We start from the raw sequence: 23,830 nt of genomic DNA, 5'->3' as shown, positions 1-23,830 counted from the left end.
AAGCGTCTGACTCTTGATTTCGGCTCGGGTCATGATCTCATGATTTTGTGAATTTGAGCCCCGCATTGGGCTCTGTGCTGACTACACAGTCAGCTGAACCTACTTGGGATTCTCCCCTTTTCTCCGTCCTTCCCCCCACTCATACTGTCTCTGTCTTTCTCAAAATAAATAAACTTAAAAAAAAAAAAAGCCTCACTGTCACTACTTGTAAAGTGGGGGTAAAATATCAGCCTGGAGTATTGTATGGAGCTGCTATGACATTCAAAGGAGGTAAAAAGTGTGCAGAGCTTTCAAAGTGATGAAGTTTGCTCTGTCAGATGATTTTATGATTTCATTGAAATATGGAGCAAAATGAGTTCTGTGACAGAACACCAATATTAAATGTTTTTCTTATTTTTTCATTAATATTGTACTACAGTACTGGTAGCCTTGAGAGATATAAAATGGACAGTACAGTTAAAAATTTTAGCTATGAAACCAACGGAGGAGTCAAATACAGAAAAAATAGAGAGACAGCATAAGTGGGAAGGGGGCAGAGAGAGGAGACAGAGGATCCAAAACAGGCTCCACGCTGACAGGCTGACAGCAGTGAGCCTGATGCGGGGGTCGAACTCACAAACGAGGTCTTGAGATATATATATATATATATATATATATATATATATATATATATATATATATATATACACTTAATGTTTATTTATTTTTGAGAGAGTATAGAGCGCAGGTAGGGGAGGGGCAGAGAGAGAAAGGGAGACACAGAAGCCAAAACAGGCTACAGGCTATCAGCACAGAGCCTGACGCAGGACTTGAGCTCATGAACCTTGATCCCGAAGTTGGACCCTGAACCGACTGAGCCACCCAAGTGCCCCACAAAGTTATATTTTTAAATGCTGTTGGAAAGATGCTTGCGATGTGAGACCAGGCATGCAGACACTGGGGACAAGCAAGGGAACTTCAGATTTCGGTCCCAGCTCGTACTGGTTTTGTGGCAGAAGCAGAAGCCCATTCATGAAGTGACATTGTGGGTGGAATAGCTGCCATCCCCCCACATCATTATCCACCTTTGTGTTTGCTAATTGTGCACAGATAATTTTGAATCATTTTTTATTATATACAACTGTGCATATTACATTTCAAAACATTCTTACAAAAATAGACTCTCACAATATATTTGCACAGATATAGTTATTAGTAACCCTGTCCTTAACCACGTGCTCTTGGACTGGCATAAAAATCCTTGAAAGCATTCCATGTGGTGGATTGTTCATGATATCTTGTATACTTCTTTCCATTGATTTTCACATTCTCTGTGTGAGACTATGAAAGTTGAACTATTTTCCTAACAGAATCTTTGACCCTATAAATGCTAGTGACTGGTCTTGTTGGGGAGTTAGAGGAAACATTCATCAATACCATTTATATACCACTTTCTAGTAAACTAAGTTCTTTTCTCTTTATCATTCTCTTCATCTTTTATCATGTAAGCTCATATCGCTTTGTCTTTTCTCTTTATCCTTTTTATAGGAACAATTCTGCAAAATAAAAGGCTATTTGGAGGAAGAACTAGATTACAGAAAACAAGCTCTCGACCAAGCATATATGGTAGGTACAGCAAGCACTCAGGACACCCAGAGTTCACAGTCCTGTGCTGTGGAGTGAAGCATCATGGTTCACTTGTCCCGCCATGTACTTGAATAGACCACAACATGCAAGCTCATTTATTCAGTGGTTTCCAGTTCTGGTTGTAGAATAAATACATCCCTACCTATTTCCCATTATATTACTCTTATAATATGTAATGCATACTTAATTATGCTTCATATAAAAAAATTAAGTGTCTGTTACAAAATACTTTAATGAGAGACAGGTTGGATGGTACTGTAGATGAAAGAGAAATTTTATTAAATCTAACTGTTTGGGAGCCTCACGTAGTGAGAGAAGAGTAGAGCATTTAATGTCTGCTGTGTATATTTTTCCTTCACATATTTCTCACAACAACCCTCTGGGGTGCAGGTAATATGATCATTCCTGTATTACATATGAGGAAATGAAGGCTTGGAGAGTGAAAGAACTCTGCCCGAGAGAGCAAGCACGTAGTGCTCAGTTCTGACTCCAGACCCTGTGGCCTTCTCTACTGTAATCCAGCCACAGTAAGTGAGGCTGTTCGGGAGATGGGTTGTGCCTTTTCTCCCCCACAGAAGGCTGTGTGGACTGAGGACCCCATTTGATTCATTCCCCATGACAGATTCATAACACATAATTCCTAATACGGTACAACAGCTTGCATTTCTTCTCTTCATATACTGCCCCCCCAACCATTAATTCACAATAATGACTCAAGAGAAAAAGACCAAACTTAAAAGGGGAACATTTCAAGGAGTTGCTGGTAGAGGTTTTTATAATGCTTTCCTGGAAGCAGCCTGAGTCACTTTGGGGATAAGAATGAAGCACTTAGCCCCTGCTTGTAACAGAGATGAATTAGTATTCTCCAAAATGAGTAAGAGATTCTGAGCACTGCTCGATGGGGAAAGGAGAAAAATGAGAGTTGGTCACGAGAGAATAAAGAAGGAAGCACTTTCTCCTCTCCCTTCCTACCCTTTTATCCTTGCCTTCTCTACCTACACATGGTTAGGTTCAGGTGCTTATGTGTCCCATGAGCAAGTACTCATTCAGACACATGTCATGTTAAAAAGATGAGATCTGTTCAGTCGAGTACAAGAACTAGGAACTTGGAAACAAGAGCTAGGAAAATACTCTGTACCAAGGCATGACCATTCACCTCTGTCAAAGTCACAGGAGGTAAGATTGTAGATTTTGGTGACTATATCTGAAGCATGTTTAAAAAACAAAACAAAACAAAACTGGAATATAAGGATATAAGGATTCTTCATCCAAAACAGAGAAGACTCAAGGAGGCATTTTATAGCTAAAGCAGCTTTAAATGTCAGAATATTAAAAAAACAAACCAATTCCAAAGACTCCAGGCCATTTTCAGATCATGTCTCCTAATTTGTATTTTAAGATGGGGAGACTGTAAAGCCATCTTCAAGTTCGTATGTGTGTCATGTGGAAGAGAGGTGGCATTTTGTGTGTGAAATAGATCCCCAACTTAGTATTCCAACTCAGACCACTTTTCAGTGCTTGTTTCTAAACGTACAGCCACCGTGATAGATGTCTACATATCTGAAGGGCTATCAGATGGAAGAGAGCACAAATCTGTTCTCAGCTACATTTGAGAATAGAAGGTTATACAATTTTTATAACAAAGTAAGGACTTACTAAAAATGAAAGGTGTGTGAAATGGACAGGATCCCAAGAAAAAGAACAGATGCCCCATCATCAGAGAAGTTCAGGTATTGTTAGCTCGATGACTCACGGAGTCTTACAAAGGGGATTATCAAAACGGTAGTGTGGCTGGATAAGCTTTGAGATTGATTTTAGTGCTATGATCCCGTAAGACTCCAGTAATCCATAACTCCCCTCTCCCCCACACGCAAGTGTCTCCATTCACATACCACCAGACATGCTAAGTTCCAAAGTTAGACTTTTCTAATTCTGTTTGCCAGAGAATCCAGGAACTAGAAGCTACTTTGTACAATGCTCTGCAGCAAGAAACCGTTATCAAGTTTGGTGAATTATTAAGTGAAAAACAGCAAGAAGAGCTGAGGACAGCGGTAGAAAAGTTACGGCGGCAGATGCTGAGGAAGAGCAGAGAGTATGACTGTCAGATTCTTCAGGAGCGAATGGAGCTCTTACAGCAAGCCCATCAGGTGAGGACGGAGCCACTGCATCTCTGTAGGGTTGGTACTAAGCAAATGGGACTTAGTACTAAGTACGTGGTATGGAGTGTGGGTGAGAGAAGCCCAGGGCTGTACACCATCTTCGGAGAGTAAGATACAGAACTCTTGTTGGCCGCCTAGACTCAGAGACAGGATGACAGTTTGGTAATGATTCAGTCTTGAGAAAATTGGCATTCCAGAAGCATTGCCTACTGCTACTATTCGGGAAGCTGTTTTGTCATGAGATACCCTTTGGGTCTCCTGGAGCCTGATTAGCTCCCTTATGCAAGGAAGCAAGACTCTCCCCAGGACAGAAATACTGCTTCCTCCTGTTACTCATCCCAGTCCATAATCTAGCCTGATCAGATCATCTGAATAGGGTAAAAGAGAACAAGGGCCTTTTTCTTTATTCCCAGAACAAACAGCAACAACAACAAAGCCTGGAAGCTGCCGCTTACTTACTGGCATTTGCTATGTCAGGAACTAAACTAAGGGCTCTGCTTACATCATTGCATTTAATCTTCACAGTAGCCCACTAAGGTAAGTATTCTTATTATCCCATTGAGGAGATAATGATACTGAAGACATGAGTACTTAAGTCATTTGCCCAAGGTGACACAGATAGCGAGCACCAGAGCCAGTATCTACTCAGTTGTGCATAACTCAAGGCCAGTGCGTATAACCATTGTGCTACCCTCTCCTACGCAACTTGAGTCCTCTCTGATTGATGTGACCCATCTAGACCAGGAAGGCTCTGGAGACACTAAATATTCATTTATAGCCAAAATTCTTAATTCCATCTCTTAGTTCATGTCTTAGCTTGACAGGTGAGGACTAAGGCCCTGGTCAAAAAGCAGATTCCAAAAGAATTACAAAGTTGATAGTGCCAGTAGGATTTGGTACTTGGAAGCTGGGATAAGCAACTGATACACAATCCAGATGGACAATACAAGAAGTAAGAGTTGTGTGGTGTTTAGAGATCAAGGTGGGTGGAAAAGGAACAGGCTATTTTATGACACCCATAAGAACAGTTTATGGGGAACATGACAGCACACTTCCTGCGTAGCCAGGAGTTGTGTGAATCTTTATAATCGAACAGATTATCTGAGTTAACAGGGAACTAAGAACGGTGAAGCCTTTTGTCCCAGAGATGGTGAACACATGCATGTTTGTTTCAGTGCGCTTTCAGATTCCATCATAAAGTTCTGGGTTTTGATCCTGGAATGTTTTTCAGCCCTTTAATGATAGACCCCATGGCCTCATTAGTTGCAGGAATAAAAGTGCCCTCTGCGTAATTTTTTTATACTGCAATGGCATTTAGTTAATTTCAACAAATCAGCAGTTGTGCTATGGAACCACAGAAGTGTTTATTTTTTTAAAAAAAATTTTAATGTTTATTTATTTTTGAGAGAGAGAGAGAGAGAGAGAGGCAGAGAGAGAGAGAGAGAGAGAGGCAGAGAGACAGAGAGGGAGACACAGAATCTGAAGCAGTCTCCAGGCTCTGTCTGAGCTGTCAGCACAGAGCCCGATGCGGGGCTCCTACTCGTGAATTGTGAGATCATGACCTGAGCCAAAGTCAGACGTTTAACTGATTGAGCCACCCAGGTGCCCCAAAAGTATTTATTTTTAAGATGGGCAAAGAGTTATCTAAATTTATTTATGATTAAAACCTTGTCATTTTTTTGAGTCTATAACCAAGCCAAACCTGAAAGACATGTTTTGTTTGTTTTGTTTGAAGCTATCCAGTGAGAGGTACATTACAGTTCTAAGCCTCAGAGATTTCCATTGAAATTTTCTATCTCCCAAACAAATGTTCATTAGAAAATGCCTTTTCTAATTATTTCTTACTCTTTGTCTCCCCTTATAATCAGTAGATTTAAGAGAATTATTCCAGAAGGTATTGGCCAGGTTTTGTCATGTATAAGCTATGTGATCCAGTTAAATCCTAGAGCCTATCAGTAACTATTTATTGGACATTTCTGTTTGAATGTTTCACAGTGAACTCATATGAAACATATCTAAGTGTGCATTTTTATTCTTTCCCCTTCTCTCCCCATCTGCCTGTGTTTGTCAGTAGAATTACCATATCCCAAAGCACTCAGGCTGGAAACCCTGGAGTCTTCTTTGTCCTTTATCTCCAATCATTAATATAGCACTACATCCAATTAGTATTTCTCCTGAAATGTTTCTGAAGCTGGTCTGTTTTGTCCACACTTGTAACTTGAGGCAGAGGCAGGACCTTTCAATCCTGCAACAGCTCCCAGATGCTGCCAGATGTCCTCTGATGTAACCTCACTCCGTCATCTAGGCATTTATTCAGTCACATATTTAAATGCACTTCCTAGTCTTTGGATACCATTCCAGACATAGAGAACTCACGTGGACTCCGCTTTTACAAAGCATAGGACTTATTGATGGAGACAAAGGAGGTTAACACAAAGAAAAAAAATTACGTTTGGTATCTCTTGACAAGTGGCATAAAAAAGTCATATGCAGGATGGCACGGGGATTGAGTGGTGGAGAGGACTTCCTGCCCTCTCTGTAGTTCGTCATGCATATCACTACACATTCTTTCACCTTTCCTCATTGTACATTCTTCCTCAAAGCCTCCATGATCTCAATTTGCAGTTGGGTCTAGGCCTATGCAGCTCTCTCCAGGTCCTTCATTAGCTGGCTACCCCTTCTCTGAAAACCTGATCTGAGACAATCTCCAGAGTATACTGTCCTCTCTACTCATGCAGAACTCTTCCTGGTACCGCTTGGGTCCTGACTCCCTCCTCTAAGCCTTTGTTGGCATGACCACTCACCATAAATGCCCTTCAGTGTCTGCTGCATTTATCTAAATGTTCTCATTTTTCCAGTCCCAGCTTAAGATCCACCTCCTTTATGATGTTCCCCTGATAATAATGGACTGCATACTACTGAAAAAATCTGTACTTCATATCCTGTTACACATTGTTTCAAAACCATATTTGAAAGCCTGCTTGTGCCAGGAATATTATGGTGGACAGAGACATAAAGGTCACTGCTCTCGTCTGTCCTACCCATGAAAAGGGTCAAAGCAACAACACAAATGAGCAATGACCAAGGCAATTTCAGAGAGTGTCAATAAATGCTATGAAGAAAAGTATACGATGTGTGTGTGTGTTTGGGAATAGGATTCTCCACTTTAGACTGGCTAGGCAGATCAGGCATCTTTGAAGATGTCTAAAACCCAAGGGACCAGCCACACAAAGATCTTGGCAAAGTGCCCCAGAAGATAGGGACAACAGAGTCTAAGTCTCTATTGTGGGAACATTTGGAATAGTCAAGGAACAGAGAGAAGGCCATAAAAATGGAGCACGTAGAGCCAAGGTGAAGTGGATGTGAAGTTGGAGCGCAAAGAAAAGGCTAAATCACACTGGGCCTTGAAGGAGTTTGGGTTCTATTCTGAGTGCAGCCCGGCTGCCTCTCCCTTATTCTTACGCTTGTTCCTCTCCGCCTTAAACTCAGGGCCTGCCCTGGTTATTCCACATGTCAGGAGTACACACAGCTGCTGTAGATGGATATACTAAATTAGAAACAGAAAGAACTAGCAGTAAGCTCTCACCCCAGTCCTGATGCGGACAACAGTGACTTGGTGTACTGATTAGCAGGACAGGTAAGATAGGTAGAAAGGGGTTTCTTTTGGACCTGAGAAGGTTCCCCCTTGGATGGGGTGGCAATTGAATGGGAAAGGAAAGAAATAGAGCATGCAGCACACGACTGTAGCATAAATAACTCATGTAGTTAACAAGCATAGGCAACTTCCTGGTGCTGAACGCTGTCCTACTTACTAGAGATTGGTGATGAAGTTACAATGGCATTGCCATCGTTTACCTTTTCTACTTAATTTGTTTCTCCCTGTGTTTTAGACTCCATCTCCCCATCTTATTCCAGTGGTTCTTTGGGACCAAAAATGGACTGGTGTCTGTATTCTCCATTATATCCAGCTTAGTCCTGACCTTTGTAAGAAGTTGCTCAACAAACATGCACTTGGTGGCCAAGTAGACACTGTAGTAATCTCTAGTAATCCCACATGTCCATGATTGTGTTGAGATAACACTTGCCTCCACATTCAGTAGACATATAAAGGAATTACATGTACACTCAAGGTGGAAATGTCTAGCAAATTTATTCTTTTATTGTGTAGCTTTGGCGCCTGAGCAGCACTGTGGAAATATACACAAGCACACACGTCACTCCCGTGTACATGCACCATTAGCTTCCAGGCCCGTTCTCTTACCCATCATTAATTGTCCTATAATTTCACAGTCAGCCTTGATAGTCTCTCTGACCCAAACACCTCATCCTCTCCTGCACAAACCTCAGTCCCTTCCCTTTAGAACACATTCCTCAGTCTTCTCATTCCCTACGTTTGGTCAGATGATTCTTTTTCTGTTTTTTATATATTTTGTTTTTTGTTTATATATTTTGTTTTTTATATATTTTGAGAAAGAGAGGGTGAGAGAGAGCATGCACATGTGTGTGTGAGTGGGAGAGGGGCAGAGAGAGAATCCCAAGCAGGCTCCATACTGTCAACACAGAACCTGATGTGGGGCTCAAACTCCCAAACCAAGACATCATGACCTAAGCCGAAATCAAGAGTGGGACGTTCAACCAACTGAACCACACAGGCACCCTGGTCAGACGATTCTCTATGGTAGGGGGCTGTCCTGTGTATCATCCTGGGCTCTGCCTATTAGATGCTAATTACAACCCCCACCCTAGGTGTGATTATTGACCACATGTGATTAAAAAATGTCCAGAAAGATAGTGATGATGGTTGCATAACTTTGTGAATATTCTAAAACCACTGAATTATATACCTCAGATTACATTAAATAACTTTAAGAGATATCCAGACATTGCCAAAGCTCCCCTGGGGGGCAGAGTCATCCTCTGTTGAGAACCACTGTTTCAGAGTAGGGAGATATGATTTTCAAGTTCAAGTATTTGTTCTAGCTTCTTCTTCTTCCCATATTGCATTATAAAAACCTCTTTTTCTATATTATTACCACATTTAGCTTCCATTGTTTTCTTCTCAGACTCCTGTTCTCATTTTCTGATTATTCCCAAGAGAGGCATTAAATAACAAACTTACACTGTATAACCATGTGCCATGAACATAAAAGGCCTTTAGTTGCCTAGAAATTTGAAGATTATTTTTCACTTGCAAATAATTATGTAATGTTGATTTCAAATCTGCACTTTTTAAATCACCAGAATTTTGTTACACAGTTGACAGGTGAGTTCAAAGATAGTTCTGGAATTATTTTGTCCTTAGGATTCCTTATGCTTTTTGCTATGTTTAGTTTTCCCCTAACTTAATCAGTTGTCTCTTTGGAATTTTTGCCCAAGTCTTATCTCTACTTTGTTTTATGAGAATTAGCAAATCATGTTTTATGAGGAAATTCTACCCTGAAGCAGAGACGAAACATGGTTGGAAAGGAAGGGTAGCAAAAAACAAGGGGACTCTTTGCATTTGTGTATGTATATCACCACTAGCCATTTTTTACAGTGGTAATCAACACCCAAAAATCCCAGTCCCAATGGCTCCAACACAGTTAGTTTCTTGCTTGCTAGTTCCAGGACATAGTGCTGTCTCAATGAGCAGGTGGTAGTCCTGCGTCTCCTACTCACGTTCCACTGGCCAAATAGGCCTCACAGCCAAGCCCGAGGACGCTGGGGTGAGAACATTACCTCCCTCTCAGAGATAGGTCTGTAGAGACAGGTGCATAGACAGGGGTAGCAAATTTAAAAACATACGCAATCAATGCCATGCTTTCGCATGACAAGTATGGGTAATCCAACCGTCTTCTGGGTGTGGGAAAACATATGTGATGCTTCCAGCTGTGAGTACTAATGTTAATGTTTTCGTAGCAAGTTTCGTGTTTTAGGTTGGCGAACAGTCTTCTTGTTAACACCCACTAACTCTTTCTCTTTTCCTTTGTTCAGAGAATTCGTGACTTAGAAGATAAAACAGACATCCAGAAAAGACAGATAAAGGACTTAGAAGAAAAGGTACGTGTTAAATTCAGTGTGAATTTCAGTCTTTAACTTTTAGACCAGAAAATAATAGGAGTTTCATTCACCGCATTGTGTTTCTTCTGTTACTGTGTATCTTGCTGAGGCAGGTGTTGTTACAGTCAATATAAACTTCACCTCCAGTCAGTCACCAGCATTCCAGGAAAGGTTCTGTCTTCAGCAACCTAACCTGGACATGTTTGCCTTTTGTGTTGATTCCTATTTTTTGCTATGGGTGTTTTCTTTCCTCACTTCCCCTTTCTTATCTTCATTTCCTTTCCAGAAATTTCTCATGAGTTTTGTGCCTCTACTTTGCTCTTTCTTTTCAAAATCTTTTTGGTCCCTTTTTGAAAAAAAAAATCATTCCTGTTACTATTGATAAAAAGCCCTTTCTTCCTTGTGCTGCAGTGTCCCCTCCACAGTAGGTCCAGAAACTTAGGTTGACATGTGATGATGAAGCCCTCGTGTCACTTCCCCCAGTGGCCTGAAAGCCTCCTCCGAGTCAGCCAACACTTTCAAGGGAAAGCGTAATAGTCCTGAAAGACTGCATTTGGGAATGTACACGGTGGGGGGACGGGAGAGGGCTCACACAGGAGTGCTGAACAAGCTGCAGTGAGGCCAACAGTCTTAACACAACAACAGTGACCCTGCCGTGATGCCCGGGAGCATCGTGCTGAGGAACACAGCAAGAATCGCAAGAGGCTTTGCCTAGAGTTCCAATCTGAATTCCTGTGATGCCAAAGAATATGGCTATTTTGCAGCATCTTCCGTGGGCACCCAAGAAGAAAATAGCAAACCATCTGCTGCTTCTGAGACAACGGTCAGGATTTTCTTCCTCCCAAATTGCTTCTGTAGCTGCCCATACATGGGAGATTAGAGGGAGCTGGTCGGGGCCAGGAGCCAGACCATCAGCAGCCTGGATTCTTACGTCGGCTGGGTCTTCACATACTTACTTGACCTTGGGTATGTGACCGAGACTTGTGTCTAAGCCTTATCGATAAAATGGGGATGATAGAGCTTGCCCTCATCTCCTCTCGTGGGTTCTGCAAGGAACAAACAGGGCCACTTATGTGAAAATTACGAAACACTGAGAGTGTTCGATTAAAAAGTATAATTTTTAAAATTTCCAGACATAAAGTACACATCCTCTGCAAAATTTTAAATTTGAATGGTCCTCATTTCAGAAGTGTGCTGCCTAGCTCTGTGGGACTGAATGAGGCAAAGGTGAAGTGCAGTAAGCCAAGGACTGAGTCTGACTTCCCAGTGTTTGGCAAGAAGACCCACAGAAGGTGGGAACTGTTTCCAGCTTCTCCAGTTGTCAACGCACATGCCTGATGCCTTCCATTTTCCACAGCTTCAAATGGCTAGCTCTTGGTTCTAGTAATTTTCTGTGCGAAGTCTTAACCAGCTCTGTGGCTGACAAAGAGGAAGTCAGAATTAAAACCACAAACTTCAGTTTGATTCCATCCCCATTCATGTAAGGAAAACCAGACTAAAAAGGGTGGGGGGGGGAGTGGATTTTTAAAATATCTATTAATGTCACTACCCTAGGCATTTTCTTTTTTTAATGTTTATTTATGTTAGAAAGAAAGAGAGTGTGAGCAGGGGAGGGGCAGAGAAAGAGGGAGACACAGAATGCAAAGCAGGCTTCATCAGCTTCATTGACTCTCCTGCAGTTACTCTGTGAGACAGACACAGCGGATCTCAGGATCCCCTTTTTTGCTGGTAATAAAACAACAGGTCAGAGAGATTAAACAGCATTCCCAGGACCATATAACCAGTCCATATCAAGACACCCAGAGGCCAGGGTGTCTGACTCAAGGTGCTACGTTCGGCCCACCACACTGCCTGGACAAAGAATCTCATTGCCAGCGAGGTGATGGGCCTCTCCTCATGCCCCGAGAGGTGGCACTGATATCTGACCTCAGAGGAGTAGAGGAAGCCTCCTTTCCCCTCCATCTTCTACTACGGGCATCATTTTACCACTCTCCATCTTCGAAGAATGGGAAAAAAACAAAAAAAAAAAAAAAAAAAAAAAAAAGAAAAAGGACAGAGTTTCTGCTTTCCAGACTCCTAGAACAGTCACCAACACATGGCTCTTAGCACCATGTTTATAACTTGTCCCTACAATTTTGCTATGGTGAAGCCAGAGCCCTGTAAACAGTGGCCTTAAAAGACACATGAGGATAACATGCTCAACATTAGAATGCCATACACCACCCTTATTCAAGGAAGTCGTGTCTGACAAAATGGTCCTGAAGTGTGATAACAAGATCAAAGTCTGACTCTGTAGGAGTACCTCACCAAGGAAATTGGTATTTGAAAACCACTGATCTGACCTGTGACCTTCTACAATTAGTATGCAGTTGGTTATGCACCACTGCTATGCAAGCATGTCTGTCCACCCAAGTATCTGCTTTTCTGGAGAAAGTTCTCAGCGAAGAGACACAATTCAGACTCCATTTAAGTTCTGTGAATCAAAGAAAGAGAATATCTGCGAAGCATGGAGGTTTGAACAGCAGCATGCATTCATTCATCATCTAAGGCGTCCTCTGATGTACAAGCACCTTTCATACCACACATCCTGGCTCATCCAGGGTAGACCCAGGATACACCTGCTGTCCTGATGTAATTATTGATAGCGTCTGCATTTCTACCTCAGGAGTAGCCCACTGAGGATAATTTATCATAGGTTTACCTTACGTATTAATATTCTCTCTGCTATGCCTTCTTCACATTAATGAAACAGTGATAGCATTAAGTGATGAAGTGGATACTCTGATCATATTTTTGTAGTTTTGATTTACCCTTCCACACATTAAAAAACAGACAATAATATATAATAAAGTAGGATCCAGGAGGTCTAAATTCAAGGCTTTACTATGACATGAAATTACATGCAATTAGACTGTTGATGAACCGTTCAGTGCTTACTTTTCTCACTTAAAGAATTAGGAGCTTAGATCCATGATCTATTAGACCACCTCAGTTGTAAAATGTATCAGTTGATGTTAGTTGACACCAGTTAGTCCTCACATTATTTTGCCAATAGATAAGTAAAACATGTTTGTTTGTTTTTTTTAAACAAAAGGTCCTTGGTATGTATGTGACAAGTGGTCAGACCTGAGTGAAGTGGAAAAGCTTGAGGTTTTGTTGACACTACAGAAATTCAGATTTATGTAATCTTCTTCTTTTTCTTCTGCAGTTTCTGTTTCTATTCTTGTTCTTCTCTCTTGCCTTTATTCTATGGCCTTGATGTCAAGGTGCCTCTTCAGGTAAGATTTCATTTAATTCTCAAAATGTGGTTCTAAGAGGTGTTTGATCAGAAGGATGCTGTATACGGTTACTAGTAATGCCCATGTTTGTTTGGTTTAAAAAAAAACACAAATACATTTGGTTTGGTTAGCTTAAATGCCATAAAATGAGAAACAGATCACCTGGAACTAACATAACGTTGTGTATCAACTGTGCTTCAATTAAAAAAAAATAATTAAAGTAAAAAAGGTGAGAAATAGATCCAGTCCATTTGGGTGATTTTTTTTTAATTTTTTAAATGTTTTTATTTGTTTTTGAGACAGAGAGAGACAGAGCATGAGCAGGGGAGGGGCAGAGAGAGGGGGAGACACAGATTCCGAAGCAGGCTCCAGGCTCTGAGCTGTCAGCACAGAGCCCCATGCGGGGCTCGAACTCACAGACTGTGAGATTATGACCTGAGCTGAAGTCAGATGCCGAACCGACTGAGCCAACCAGGGGTCCCCCATTTGGGTGATTATTAAAAAAAATAAAGCAACCACCAAATATGGAAATCAAGAATATTGTTCTAGTTAACCGTGTTGCTTTGGGAAGTCATGGTGTTTATGGGGCTTAGTATTCTCATCAGTCTTTTAATATATGGAAGGATTTGCTTCCCTCTCCGCAAAATGAAGGAATATCAGTATATTTTTAGTATCTCATCCAGCTTGAAAATTCTGATTCTGTAAACCTAACAAGCTAAAAATGGCTGATTATTTTTAACCCCTTCTCCCAGTCTGATTTCATCAGAATTCAGGAAAGCAGGCTATTAAGTGAAATTGGATCTTCTTTTCAAGTAAGCTAACTTTCAGTGCCCATATAGAAAAACGAGAGCTTTATTACTTCTCAATGCTCAAGTCTGTGTCTCACGAATACATGTATAAATAATCTTAGACACTGATTCCTAAAGCTATGAAAAATACAGGTTCCAAGTCCTTACCTCCCAACTCAGTGGATTAGGTTACTGGAGGTGGAGGTGAGATGGAGGGGTGGGAGAGGTGGAAAGCAAGGACCAGTCTGTGTTTCTAACAGGCATACCAGGTGAGTCTGATGTCTCTCCGGGTACAGAAACTGCACCTCGTAATAGCATTATTTAAAAATGAGCAAGGGCCAGGTGCTCTTCTAAATCCATACGTCATGGTCTGTGTCCACTTTGATTTTCCTCTTAAGTTCCATTACACAGGGATCTTCCCTGGGCCTCATGTTATTCAACATTTTCTATAGCAAGTTGAAAAATAGAGAAGAGACACTTTCTCTCCATGGGTATCAACCCTGTTACCTACGTGAGGAACCGACAAGCAAAAGTACATTAGCATGGCCTGATACAAGGAAGCAGTTAAGCATATATGCCCAGAAAGTTTATGTCCTCATATAACCAACCTTCTGGCTTTATGCTTTCTTCCGAAAGAGTTTCTGTTCAGCCTGCCAGCCGTCCTTTGTCTGCCAAGAAGGATGGTAATCCTGCAGAACATAGGAAAAAGACTGTGTCTCTTAAATTGAATGAAAATGTAAGGTGAAATGGGTGAGATTTTCTAGGACGAGGTAGGAATGGCCAGAGCGTCAGAAAACAAATAGCCCTCCCCCACCAAGAATAATAAAGAAACAGGACACAAGTACTATGTGGTAATTGAGGGGAGAAAAATCAAAACTCATCAATACTAGTCAGAAAATGGGTAGGTTCGAACAGTCACATCATTAATGGCTTACCCTTACATGCCAGGGGCTGTTCTGAGCTATAGATACAGTAATCCTCAAAATGCCCCCTGTAAAGTAAGGGCTGCTTTTATTCCTTTCTTTACAGTTGGAGAAACAGTAGCACGGGAACTTCCAAGGCCGTAGAGCTACAATTGGCAGGATTAGTATTTGTACCCAGACCCTCACTCTAAAGGCTTTTAGCCACTTTTAAGCACCACGCTGCCTCCCAAAGGAGAGGGCATTGCTGTCACTTTGTGAGCGCCATTTCTGTTTGTATATATAAGCAATCAGAGGTGTCTTCTGAAATGTGGGTGGTACTGCTGGGCTAGTGGGTTTTGAAATTACATTGTGCTCATCTCTCTACCTTTTCCCATTTTGTGTGACTCTTTGAGGGTTGTACATGACTTAATTTGCTTTTCCTCCAGAGTAGCACATAACGGACACTTAGTAATTGTCTGTTGAATGAAAGATCATGATTATAAGTAATAAGGATATAGCAGATCAATGTGACAGGGAATCTGGGGAGTCTAAAATACGTATGGGAAAATGGCTGAGTAGTTTAGAGTTACAACTTCGAAGTTAGATATACTGTTAAGTTTGGATCCTGCCATTTACAAGCTATGGCGTGGTAGCTTTAATCCACCTGAGATTAGGTTTCCTTGTCTGTAAAGTGGTTGTATTACCCACACCATGGTATTATAGTGAGAGAACTAAATGAGATTGTGCATATAAAGGACTAATTGCATCACTTGGAACATAGTTCAATCATCAGCAACTCTTAGCTGGTATTATTTTTAAAAGCTGGCTATCATGTTTACTGAATTTGTCAATATATAAGTTTGAAATTATAACCTCTAGCATTATCAAGTAGTTTACCACCTAAACCAGAACAAGTAGTTGCCGTTTCATCTCCTCTTTTCAGGGAGTAATCTAGATTTAAATAAGACATGCCTGGAAATTGATTAATGCCACTTTTATCTCCATAGCAGATGAGCTAGAAATAGGGAAAAAAAATCAGGGAGAAAAATGCTTGGCTTGTCTGCAGAGAGTAAAGGCATGCTACACACATAATCATAAAAATATTTTTCCTACTAAACTAAGGGTTTATATTCTGCTCTTAAACCCAAGACTAACTTAAAGTATATTTAAAGATATCCTCCTTAAAGTGAAGCGACTCATGCTTTTTTTCCTTTTAGCAATTACAATTACCTAAGTCATTTTTGTCAGTGATGATCTAGAAGCTGCTGAAGGCTCCCAAGAAGGCACCCTTATTGCCTTATTGCTCTCAGTGGCTGCTAAGTAATGCAAGTCCGTGGATTATATTGGGACTTTTATCTTAAGGAGGGGAACCCCAGGTAGTTTTAGGAGATATCTTCTGTCCATGCATTCTGTATATTTACTCAAAATAAGTAGGGTACCACAAATTCTTTCATATTAGTTATTTCGGGAGACAAAGGAAAGAAGAAAATGAGAGGAGTACAGAAATAGCTATCACTGGGTTGTTATATCCAGGTTACAATAACCCACTGAAAACCCTGTTCTTCTGAAGAGGGACAGTTTAATAAAGAACATAATAGAACCAGCTCTGTTCATTATGAAGTTTGGAAGACCAGACAGAAAACAGGTGATCATGATTCTTTGTCTATGTACTCTGGTTCCTTTTTTCTCTTTTTAATTTTTTTTAATGTTTATTTATTTTGAGAGAGAGAGAGAGAGAGAGAGAGAGACAGAGACAAAGCACAAGCAGGGGAGGGGTGGCAGAGAGAGAGGGAAACACAGAATCTGAAGCAGGCTCTGGGGTCTGAGCTGTCAGCACAGAGCCCAACGCAGGGCTTAAACTCACGAACCACGAGATCATGACCTGAGCCGAAGTCGGAAGAGTAACCGACTGAGCCACCCAGGCACCCGTACCCTGGTTCCTTTTTAATGATTCCTGTGTCAGCCATGAACTCTTGAACCTGATAGCTCTGTATTTTCACTTCCTGTCTAGTAACATAAAACATATTAAAAGTCACATAATACTGTATTATTGTTCTGATCAAAAAAAAAAAACACCTTTAAAAATATATACTGCAGTATAAGAACAGCCACAGGTCATTAGTTACAAATTCTCCATTAAAATATGCAAATGTTCATTTCTTATTTATAATTTTCAGTCTCTCCTCCCACCAAGGCCTGCAGGTAGCCTGTGGAAAACAGATGGCAACAGGAACTCTACTATATTTATTGTTTCAAATAAAGAATTTCGCTCCTTATTCTTTTATATTGGTAGGACAGGTCTGTAAGATGAATCACTGTATGCCAGTTAATCAGTCTTTCTTTATGTAGATGTATCTATTAGCCTTCCTCTAGTCATATTAAGAATGTTTCCCTATCTGTCTTACATAGACTATTAAGAAAGCGTAGATAGGGCTTATGCTTTATCTTTGTATCTTCAATGTCTACAACAGTGTCTTATACATACTAGGTGCTAAATACATTTTACGTTGACATATGGACAAAAGGGTAGACAGATGAATGAGTAAATAGTTGGGTAAATTGAAAGCAGATTTATGACATGTTAGGTTGTAGCCCTTGATAGCATAGTAGTGTAATACAAAGATAAGTGTGTGATTTGTTCTTTATATGTCATTGGAGAATAACCTCAAGAATAAGTGAACAAAGGAAAGGATACATGAACAAATACCCCAACTTCCTAGTGGGGATACCCTACTAACTCAGTTCATTGTTTCTCCAGACACTCTTATAACTCACTCTCCACATGGCCACTGAGTCCGTTTTAGGAAACAAATCTAATCATGCCCCATTCCTGGGAAAGTATCATTATTAGGGGGAAATCCCAATTCCTTCATGTGGCCAACAGAGCCTTGTGTGATCTCACTGCAGACGGTCTCTTTGGGCTTTTTCTTGCTCTAGGATCTCCCTTGATGAGTCTTGCTCCCTTCTGCCTGCCACAGGGGTTTGCCCACACAGTCTTTGTGTGCATGGCACTTTCAATCCTGCTTTATCTAGTAAACACCTACTCACTCATCCTTCAGAACTCAGCTCACTTGTGATTCCTGCAGGGAAATCTTCCTTGATTTCACTCCCAGCAACATTTCACGTGCATTTGGCTTGTTTTGGTTGTTGTTATTGTTGTTGCTGTTTTTAATTAATAATGCCTCTCTCCCTCATTGTATATAGGTTCATGAAGGCAGGGACCATACATGTTTTCTTCGTCCTTGTAACCCCAATACCCAGATAGTGCCTAGCTTATAGTTGGCCATCAATAAATACTTCTTTTTTATTATTTTTATCTTTATTTTTATTTGCTTGAGTTTATATACTTATTTTGAGAGAAACAAAGAAGGGGTACACAAGCAGGGGAGGGGCAGAGAGACAGAGGGAGTGAGAATCCTGAGCAGGCTCCTTGCCATCAGCACAGAGCCCGATGCAGGGCTTGAACTCACAAACCATGAGGTCATGACCTGAGCCGATGTCAAGAGTTGGGTGCTTAACAAACTGTGCTACCAGGTGCCCCAATCAATAAATACTTCTTAATGGTAGTGATGATATTATGGTAAGGAAGAGGAAGAGGTTATCTCTTTTGTGGTTGAAAGAGTACACTTCATATCTATTGTATTTAATAGAGTGATTCTACAAAATAAATACTATTATACTTCTCTAAACATTAATTTCTTAATATAAAAAATTAGCAAGTATTAGCATCTACTATTTTCCTAAGGATTAACTGATGTTATATAAGTAGAGCAACCAATATAGTACCTGGCACATAGAAAGACTCATTAAAAGCCAACTTCCTAGGACATAGCAAGCATTCTGTCCTGGATCATGCATTATGAGACATACTTGCATCTACTTGGGCCACATGTTTCCCACACCATGGTCAACTATTTAATATCCGTTTGTACTGCCCATCTCAGTGTAAAATCAGGGACTCAGGGAAGCCTCCCCTGATCTTCTGACTTCAGTTACATTTCATTCAATATTTCCTGCCTTTCTCATGGGGCAGTTTCCTCATCTGTAAAATGGAGGCAATAATACGAGCTATCTTTTATTGAATATTCTACCATATGATAAACTGTATATGAGGACTGATGGAATGCAAGGTGTCATGAAGGTCCTTAGGGGTCTGGATGGTACAGTTGGTTGGGTCGTGGTGACCTTTATAGAGACACAGGAAGCAGGAAGAGGGCGTGACTGCTGTCCAGGATTTACAGTTACTTGTGATAACTAGAGATCAGGATGTGGCTACAGTTTGTTAATCAATATGCCTCTAAATATGTGGCCCATAAATTAGGATCTAAACTACCTTCTAGCAGTTAGAAAACCCTCAAGAATGGTGAACATAAGTAGTCTGCCGATTGGACCCGACTAATATTCGCTAAGTGTCATCTATGAATCAACTGGCATGGTGGGTACTTGGATACTAGAGTCACAGGTCAGAAGTGACATCACTGTGCTCATTCACTTAGAGTCTGGTGGCAGGTAGTAAATTCTCAGAAATGATAGCTGCAATCGCTATTTTACAGAGGAAGAAACTAAAGCTCATTGAAATTAAGGAACCCACTGAAAAGAATCCTTGAGGTTCTATAATATCAGCTTTCAGAACCAAGATGAATTTATATTCTATACAGTTTGAGTTATAGTGTACTGACCTTTAGTTGACTGAAAATTGGTCATCGATGGCTAGTGCTTCATGTATTCGGAATGCCCGTTTGAATAAATGTGCCTTTGCTCCTAGTTCCTTTACAGATACTCACTGTACAGAAATTTAATATTCTGGGAGACTACAAGCCCTTTTTTTTTTTTAAAAACCAACATGTTTTTATTCAAATGATGGGCTTTACTTCAGTTGTGACAGGCAGAAATGATGCCTGTGTGTTTTCAAACAGAATTTAGGATTTATCTCTGAGAATGTATAAATTGAAAGTTTGTAAGTAAGAGACTTTCTATGTTTACATATTTATTTTATACACACACATACATATACTATATACATATAGTATATATATTTGTATACATATAGTATATTTGTATATATATATTATATAGAAACAGGCCAGGTTCTTAAATAGTACATGATAGCATGTCCTCTGTGCTGTCTTTGCCTGTTTGGAGGAAGAGATTATTATGTCCTTAACTTCTAACCAACTAAAAACCCAGACATAGAGACTTAAAGAGGAATAGGGATAGGAATCCTAACTGGCATAGTCCAGGGACGTACCTCTTTCAGGAAGATCACTGGAGCCAATGAAGAAACCCTGTATGGCATAGTTCCCAGGTCAGGACCTCAGGGTGGAGACCATCTGGTACTGGATACAATTGTTGAGGAGGAAGTGTGACATAAAAGTAAGTCATTGAAGGGCATAGACAGACCTGCTTTTTAAAATCTTACATTTATATTTGGGGATATAATTCATTAGCGCTTCTTAAGGTATTGTCTTAGAAGGCCACAGAAGAAAAGGCAACAATCATAATTGCTAATATGTCAGGCCACTTATTATGAAACAAGAACTGTTAATTGCTTTATGTGCATTATGTTGCAATAACCCTGAAAATAGATCATTCTGTTTTCTCACTTAAAATCAAAGTAATTAAGCTTAGAAACTTCATTGATGTAACTTAAAATCGTAGAGCTCAAAGAGGTGGTAAATAATTTTTTTTTTCTTTAGAAAAAAAAAGAGCTTTTTTCCGGTTTCAGCCATGGACAGAAATGATGATTAAAGAATTTTCCCTCTGTTTTACAGAGTAACCGAAAACATGGATAAGACCCCAGAAAGGCAAATGCCTCTAAACCTTCAAAGATGGCAGAAATGTTTACAACAGTGAGAGGGAGATCAAATGCTAAGAACTACCCTGTAGCCAGGACTACAACTGTGTATTTTAAAGCCATTATTCAAGGTTTCTTACTTGACAGTTCCTACATGACCCTGTTGAAAATCTACAATATATGCTGCATTTAATGAAACATGTATATGTCAAACCAGAAGAGAAGAAGTATAAACATATATTGTGTAAAGAAAAAAAATCAGCAATGGAAACAGTTTCAGCAGATCAAGGAAAGATGTGTCTTGGGCATGGAACCAAAGTTACAAAGAAACATTCTACCCCTGCTGTGCAGGGGGATCATTTTAATGTAACACTACACCCCATGGAAACTCTAGTCCCGAAATAAACATTTTAAAAAATCAAAACAAACAAACAAAAAACAAGGGAGGGTGGGGAATGAAGCACGAGGAATACCTATGAGGAGCTATTTACAATAAAATGTTTCATTTGAAAAGTCTGGTTTCTTACTACAGGGATTTGCTTTTTGTCTTTATTGTTGTTTAAAACTCAGGAACAGAGACATCTACATTGTGAATGGGAAGAAAAGCAGTCTCCCGTTGGTCTTTCTGCAAAAGGTGAAGCTTGTGGAATGCATTCCACAGATGACAGAGGATCACAGTGAGCCCCAACTAAACTGGCAACGAGGCGAGGCAAAGGACCTCGGCAAATGTAACATAATAAAAGCAGATTTGATGCTTCCCTGGCCTTCTGTCACATCTGTGTTCCTCCACGAACAGACTGATCTCATTGCTATCGAAAATTAAGAAGACGATGCTCTAAATCACAAGCTCCCTGACGTAGTTCTTTTTCGAATGCCAACGTCTATAGGGAACACGGGCCAGAGAGCATCTTTGAATCCATTTCTAAAATACCGGTTTTCAAATGGCTGCTTAAAATGCCTGCAAATAAATATGTTATACGATTTGAGTAAAAACACACAATAGAGGCGATAAGTAAACTTCTACCAACAGTTGAGTTTGCCACAGAGATGTGAATATTAAATAAAATGATGATTATTTTTTAAAGTATCCTGATATGCCTAGAGCATTCTGACCTCTTGTCATTTAGACTGATAACACTTTTTCCCCCAGAGAGCTGACCACAGCAAGACAGCTCTACTTTTTTTATACAGAAGCAACATATGTTATGATAAGGTCATTTTCTACCAGAGGCAATTAGAAGACTGGTACTTTTCCTAAGTTATGTAATACTTAGTCTTGGATTCAGCTCTGAGAGCCAATAAATGTTCCTGAAACCTAATTTTACACCTCATTGACTGTAGATAACAAAACAGCCTCAATTTTTCAAATTGTCAAGGTTTTATTTACAGGGCTAGATCTCCCATGCCTAAAGAATGTGTGGGGAACCAGAAACTCTTTCTATGAAATGCTACACAAATCCTTCCAGACATGAGTTCAGTATCTTATTCTTTGGTTTTAGCACTGGCATTTTCAAAGCCAGAACAATAACTGAAGAATAGGCAAGAAAGGCTAGAATGCTGGGGTCCCACTTTTTGTCCTTATATTTACTGCTGATCCAGGTATCTTTGGCCCAGTCACTTAACCTCTCTGTGCCTCAGTTTCCTCATCTGCAAAATGAGGTTAAATGCTTTTTCATAAAGTTTTTTTTTTTGCAATTCTCGAACAAGAGGTGCTTAAAGTAGCACAAAGTGCTTTGTAAAATTATGACTGCTGTATTATTTGACTTTCTTATATTGTTGAGAAAGAGTCCCCTGTGTCATAAAATAGTGCTTCCATCTGGTTAAATCTAAGCACTGCAGCACTGAAGCTTTCCCATCAAACTACCTGGGATATTGCTAGCAATAAAGGTTGAGAGATCCAGAGCCAGGATCTCTGATAACCTATAGTAAATAGATCATCTCATGCTTTTGAACAAGATAGAAGAATATCATCTCACTGATAAGCATCTCCTAGCTCTCTTTATTGCATATGCATGCCATGATACCAAACTTCACTTTTATCTTAGGAGAGCCAACTATGAAATTAAGGCTTGGAGTAAACCGATAGTTATCACATAATTAGTCTGATTATCCCTTTAATTTTGGGGAGATGTACAGTAATATATCCTACTGGGAATATACAAAATATCCTTCTGCTGGATTCTGTATTCAACTAGGTAGTTTCTACACTAAATATGAACAGCACATTCATTGTGCAGACAATGTAAAAGAAGGTGCCACTACCGTCTGTGACCCAGCCCTTTCAAGTCTCAGAATATATGGAGGAGGATAAATTATTCTTCCCAGTCTTTGACTTCTGTCTTCCGTTGCTCTTTATTGGCCATTCCAGGGTCCATCTGAGCAAATTCATACTCCATCTGCTATATCATACCTACTTTCTTTCTCTTCATCTTGCTTTTTCCACCAAGAAACTTTATATTAAATTTTATATCTAAACACTGACTTTGGTTTAAATGATCAGAAACATTTGTAAACTAGTGTGGCTTGATCATGTACCTTATCTGTTATAAATCTGATTGTATCACACACACATTAAATCATACAAGAACAATACAGGTAGGATGACCATCTAAGCAGCTTTTGATGTTTTTAGGGTGAATGCAAAAGGAGAGATTCTTTGTTTAACATTCAAGAGATGAGCAAAGTTCTCTAGATTTTAGGCTAAATGGTGATATTTTACCAAGTCTTACTTCTGATCCTCATAATTAACATATCTTTGAATGAGGCTGAATATTTTGGTAGGTACATCTCTCTGTTACTCAACAATTACAAAAAATTTAACAAAATTGTAAATGTGTGTTTCACTCATGGATCCACAGAAATGAATTATATTTAAATGAATGCTTCCCTTGCAGATAATGTTTAGCAACAGTAAAGAGTGTCTCATTAGTAATGAAGAGGCTTACTGTGGCTGAACTTCTTAAAGAGAGTACATAATCCCCACTTTGATCTTTAATTTCTGCATCTTGACTATCCTGACACATTTGGCCAATGAGTTAGTAACAGAACAGCGTTCTTCAGGGCTCATTTGCCTAATCTTTCTTAACAAAGTATTCATCTCTTGGAAAATTAAACATAACTTATAATATTAAAAAATAGTTTGCCCTAAAATGAAAGTCCCACTCTGGCACAGTTATTCATGGCAGGAAAATTTTCATGAGGAAGGAAAAACAAAATCAAAAATTATTTGGCTATACTAGCAAGC

At 39.9% G+C, this 23,830-nt stretch overlaps 1 protein-coding gene across 2 annotated transcripts in view; it reads left to right on the top strand.

Annotated features, from left to right (window-relative positions):
* The window catches only part of JAKMIP2 (janus kinase and microtubule interacting protein 2), a 68,175-nt gene extending 46,872 nt beyond the window's left edge, over window positions 1-21,303 (top strand). The window contains exons 17-21 of one of the 2 annotated variants that reach the window (XM_049649443.1): window positions 1,528-1,605; window positions 3,570-3,773; window positions 9,759-9,824; window positions 13,033-13,102; window positions 20,564-21,303. In XM_049649443.1, the coding sequence (XP_049505400.1) occupies window positions 1,528-1,605; window positions 3,570-3,773; window positions 9,759-9,824; window positions 13,033-13,083 (399 nt within the window). In that variant the 3' untranslated portion in view covers window positions 13,084-13,102; window positions 20,564-21,303. Of the gene's footprint in view, window positions 1-1,527; window positions 1,606-3,569; window positions 3,774-4,198; window positions 4,323-9,758; window positions 9,825-13,032; window positions 13,103-20,563 lie in introns of those variants that run through there. The other variant, XM_049649442.1, reaches the window with a different exon arrangement.
* The last annotated feature ends 2,527 nt before the right edge of the window (window positions 21,304-23,830 follow it).

This window comes from Panthera uncia (assembly GCF_023721935.1).
Source record: "Panthera uncia isolate 11264 chromosome A1 unlocalized genomic scaffold, Puncia_PCG_1.0 HiC_scaffold_17, whole genome shotgun sequence".
Classification (NCBI taxonomy): Eukaryota; Metazoa; Chordata; class Mammalia; order Carnivora; family Felidae; genus Panthera; species Panthera uncia.
The sequence above is the reverse complement of the archived record's forward strand: the minus strand, read 5'-3'. Positions and strand labels throughout refer to the sequence as shown.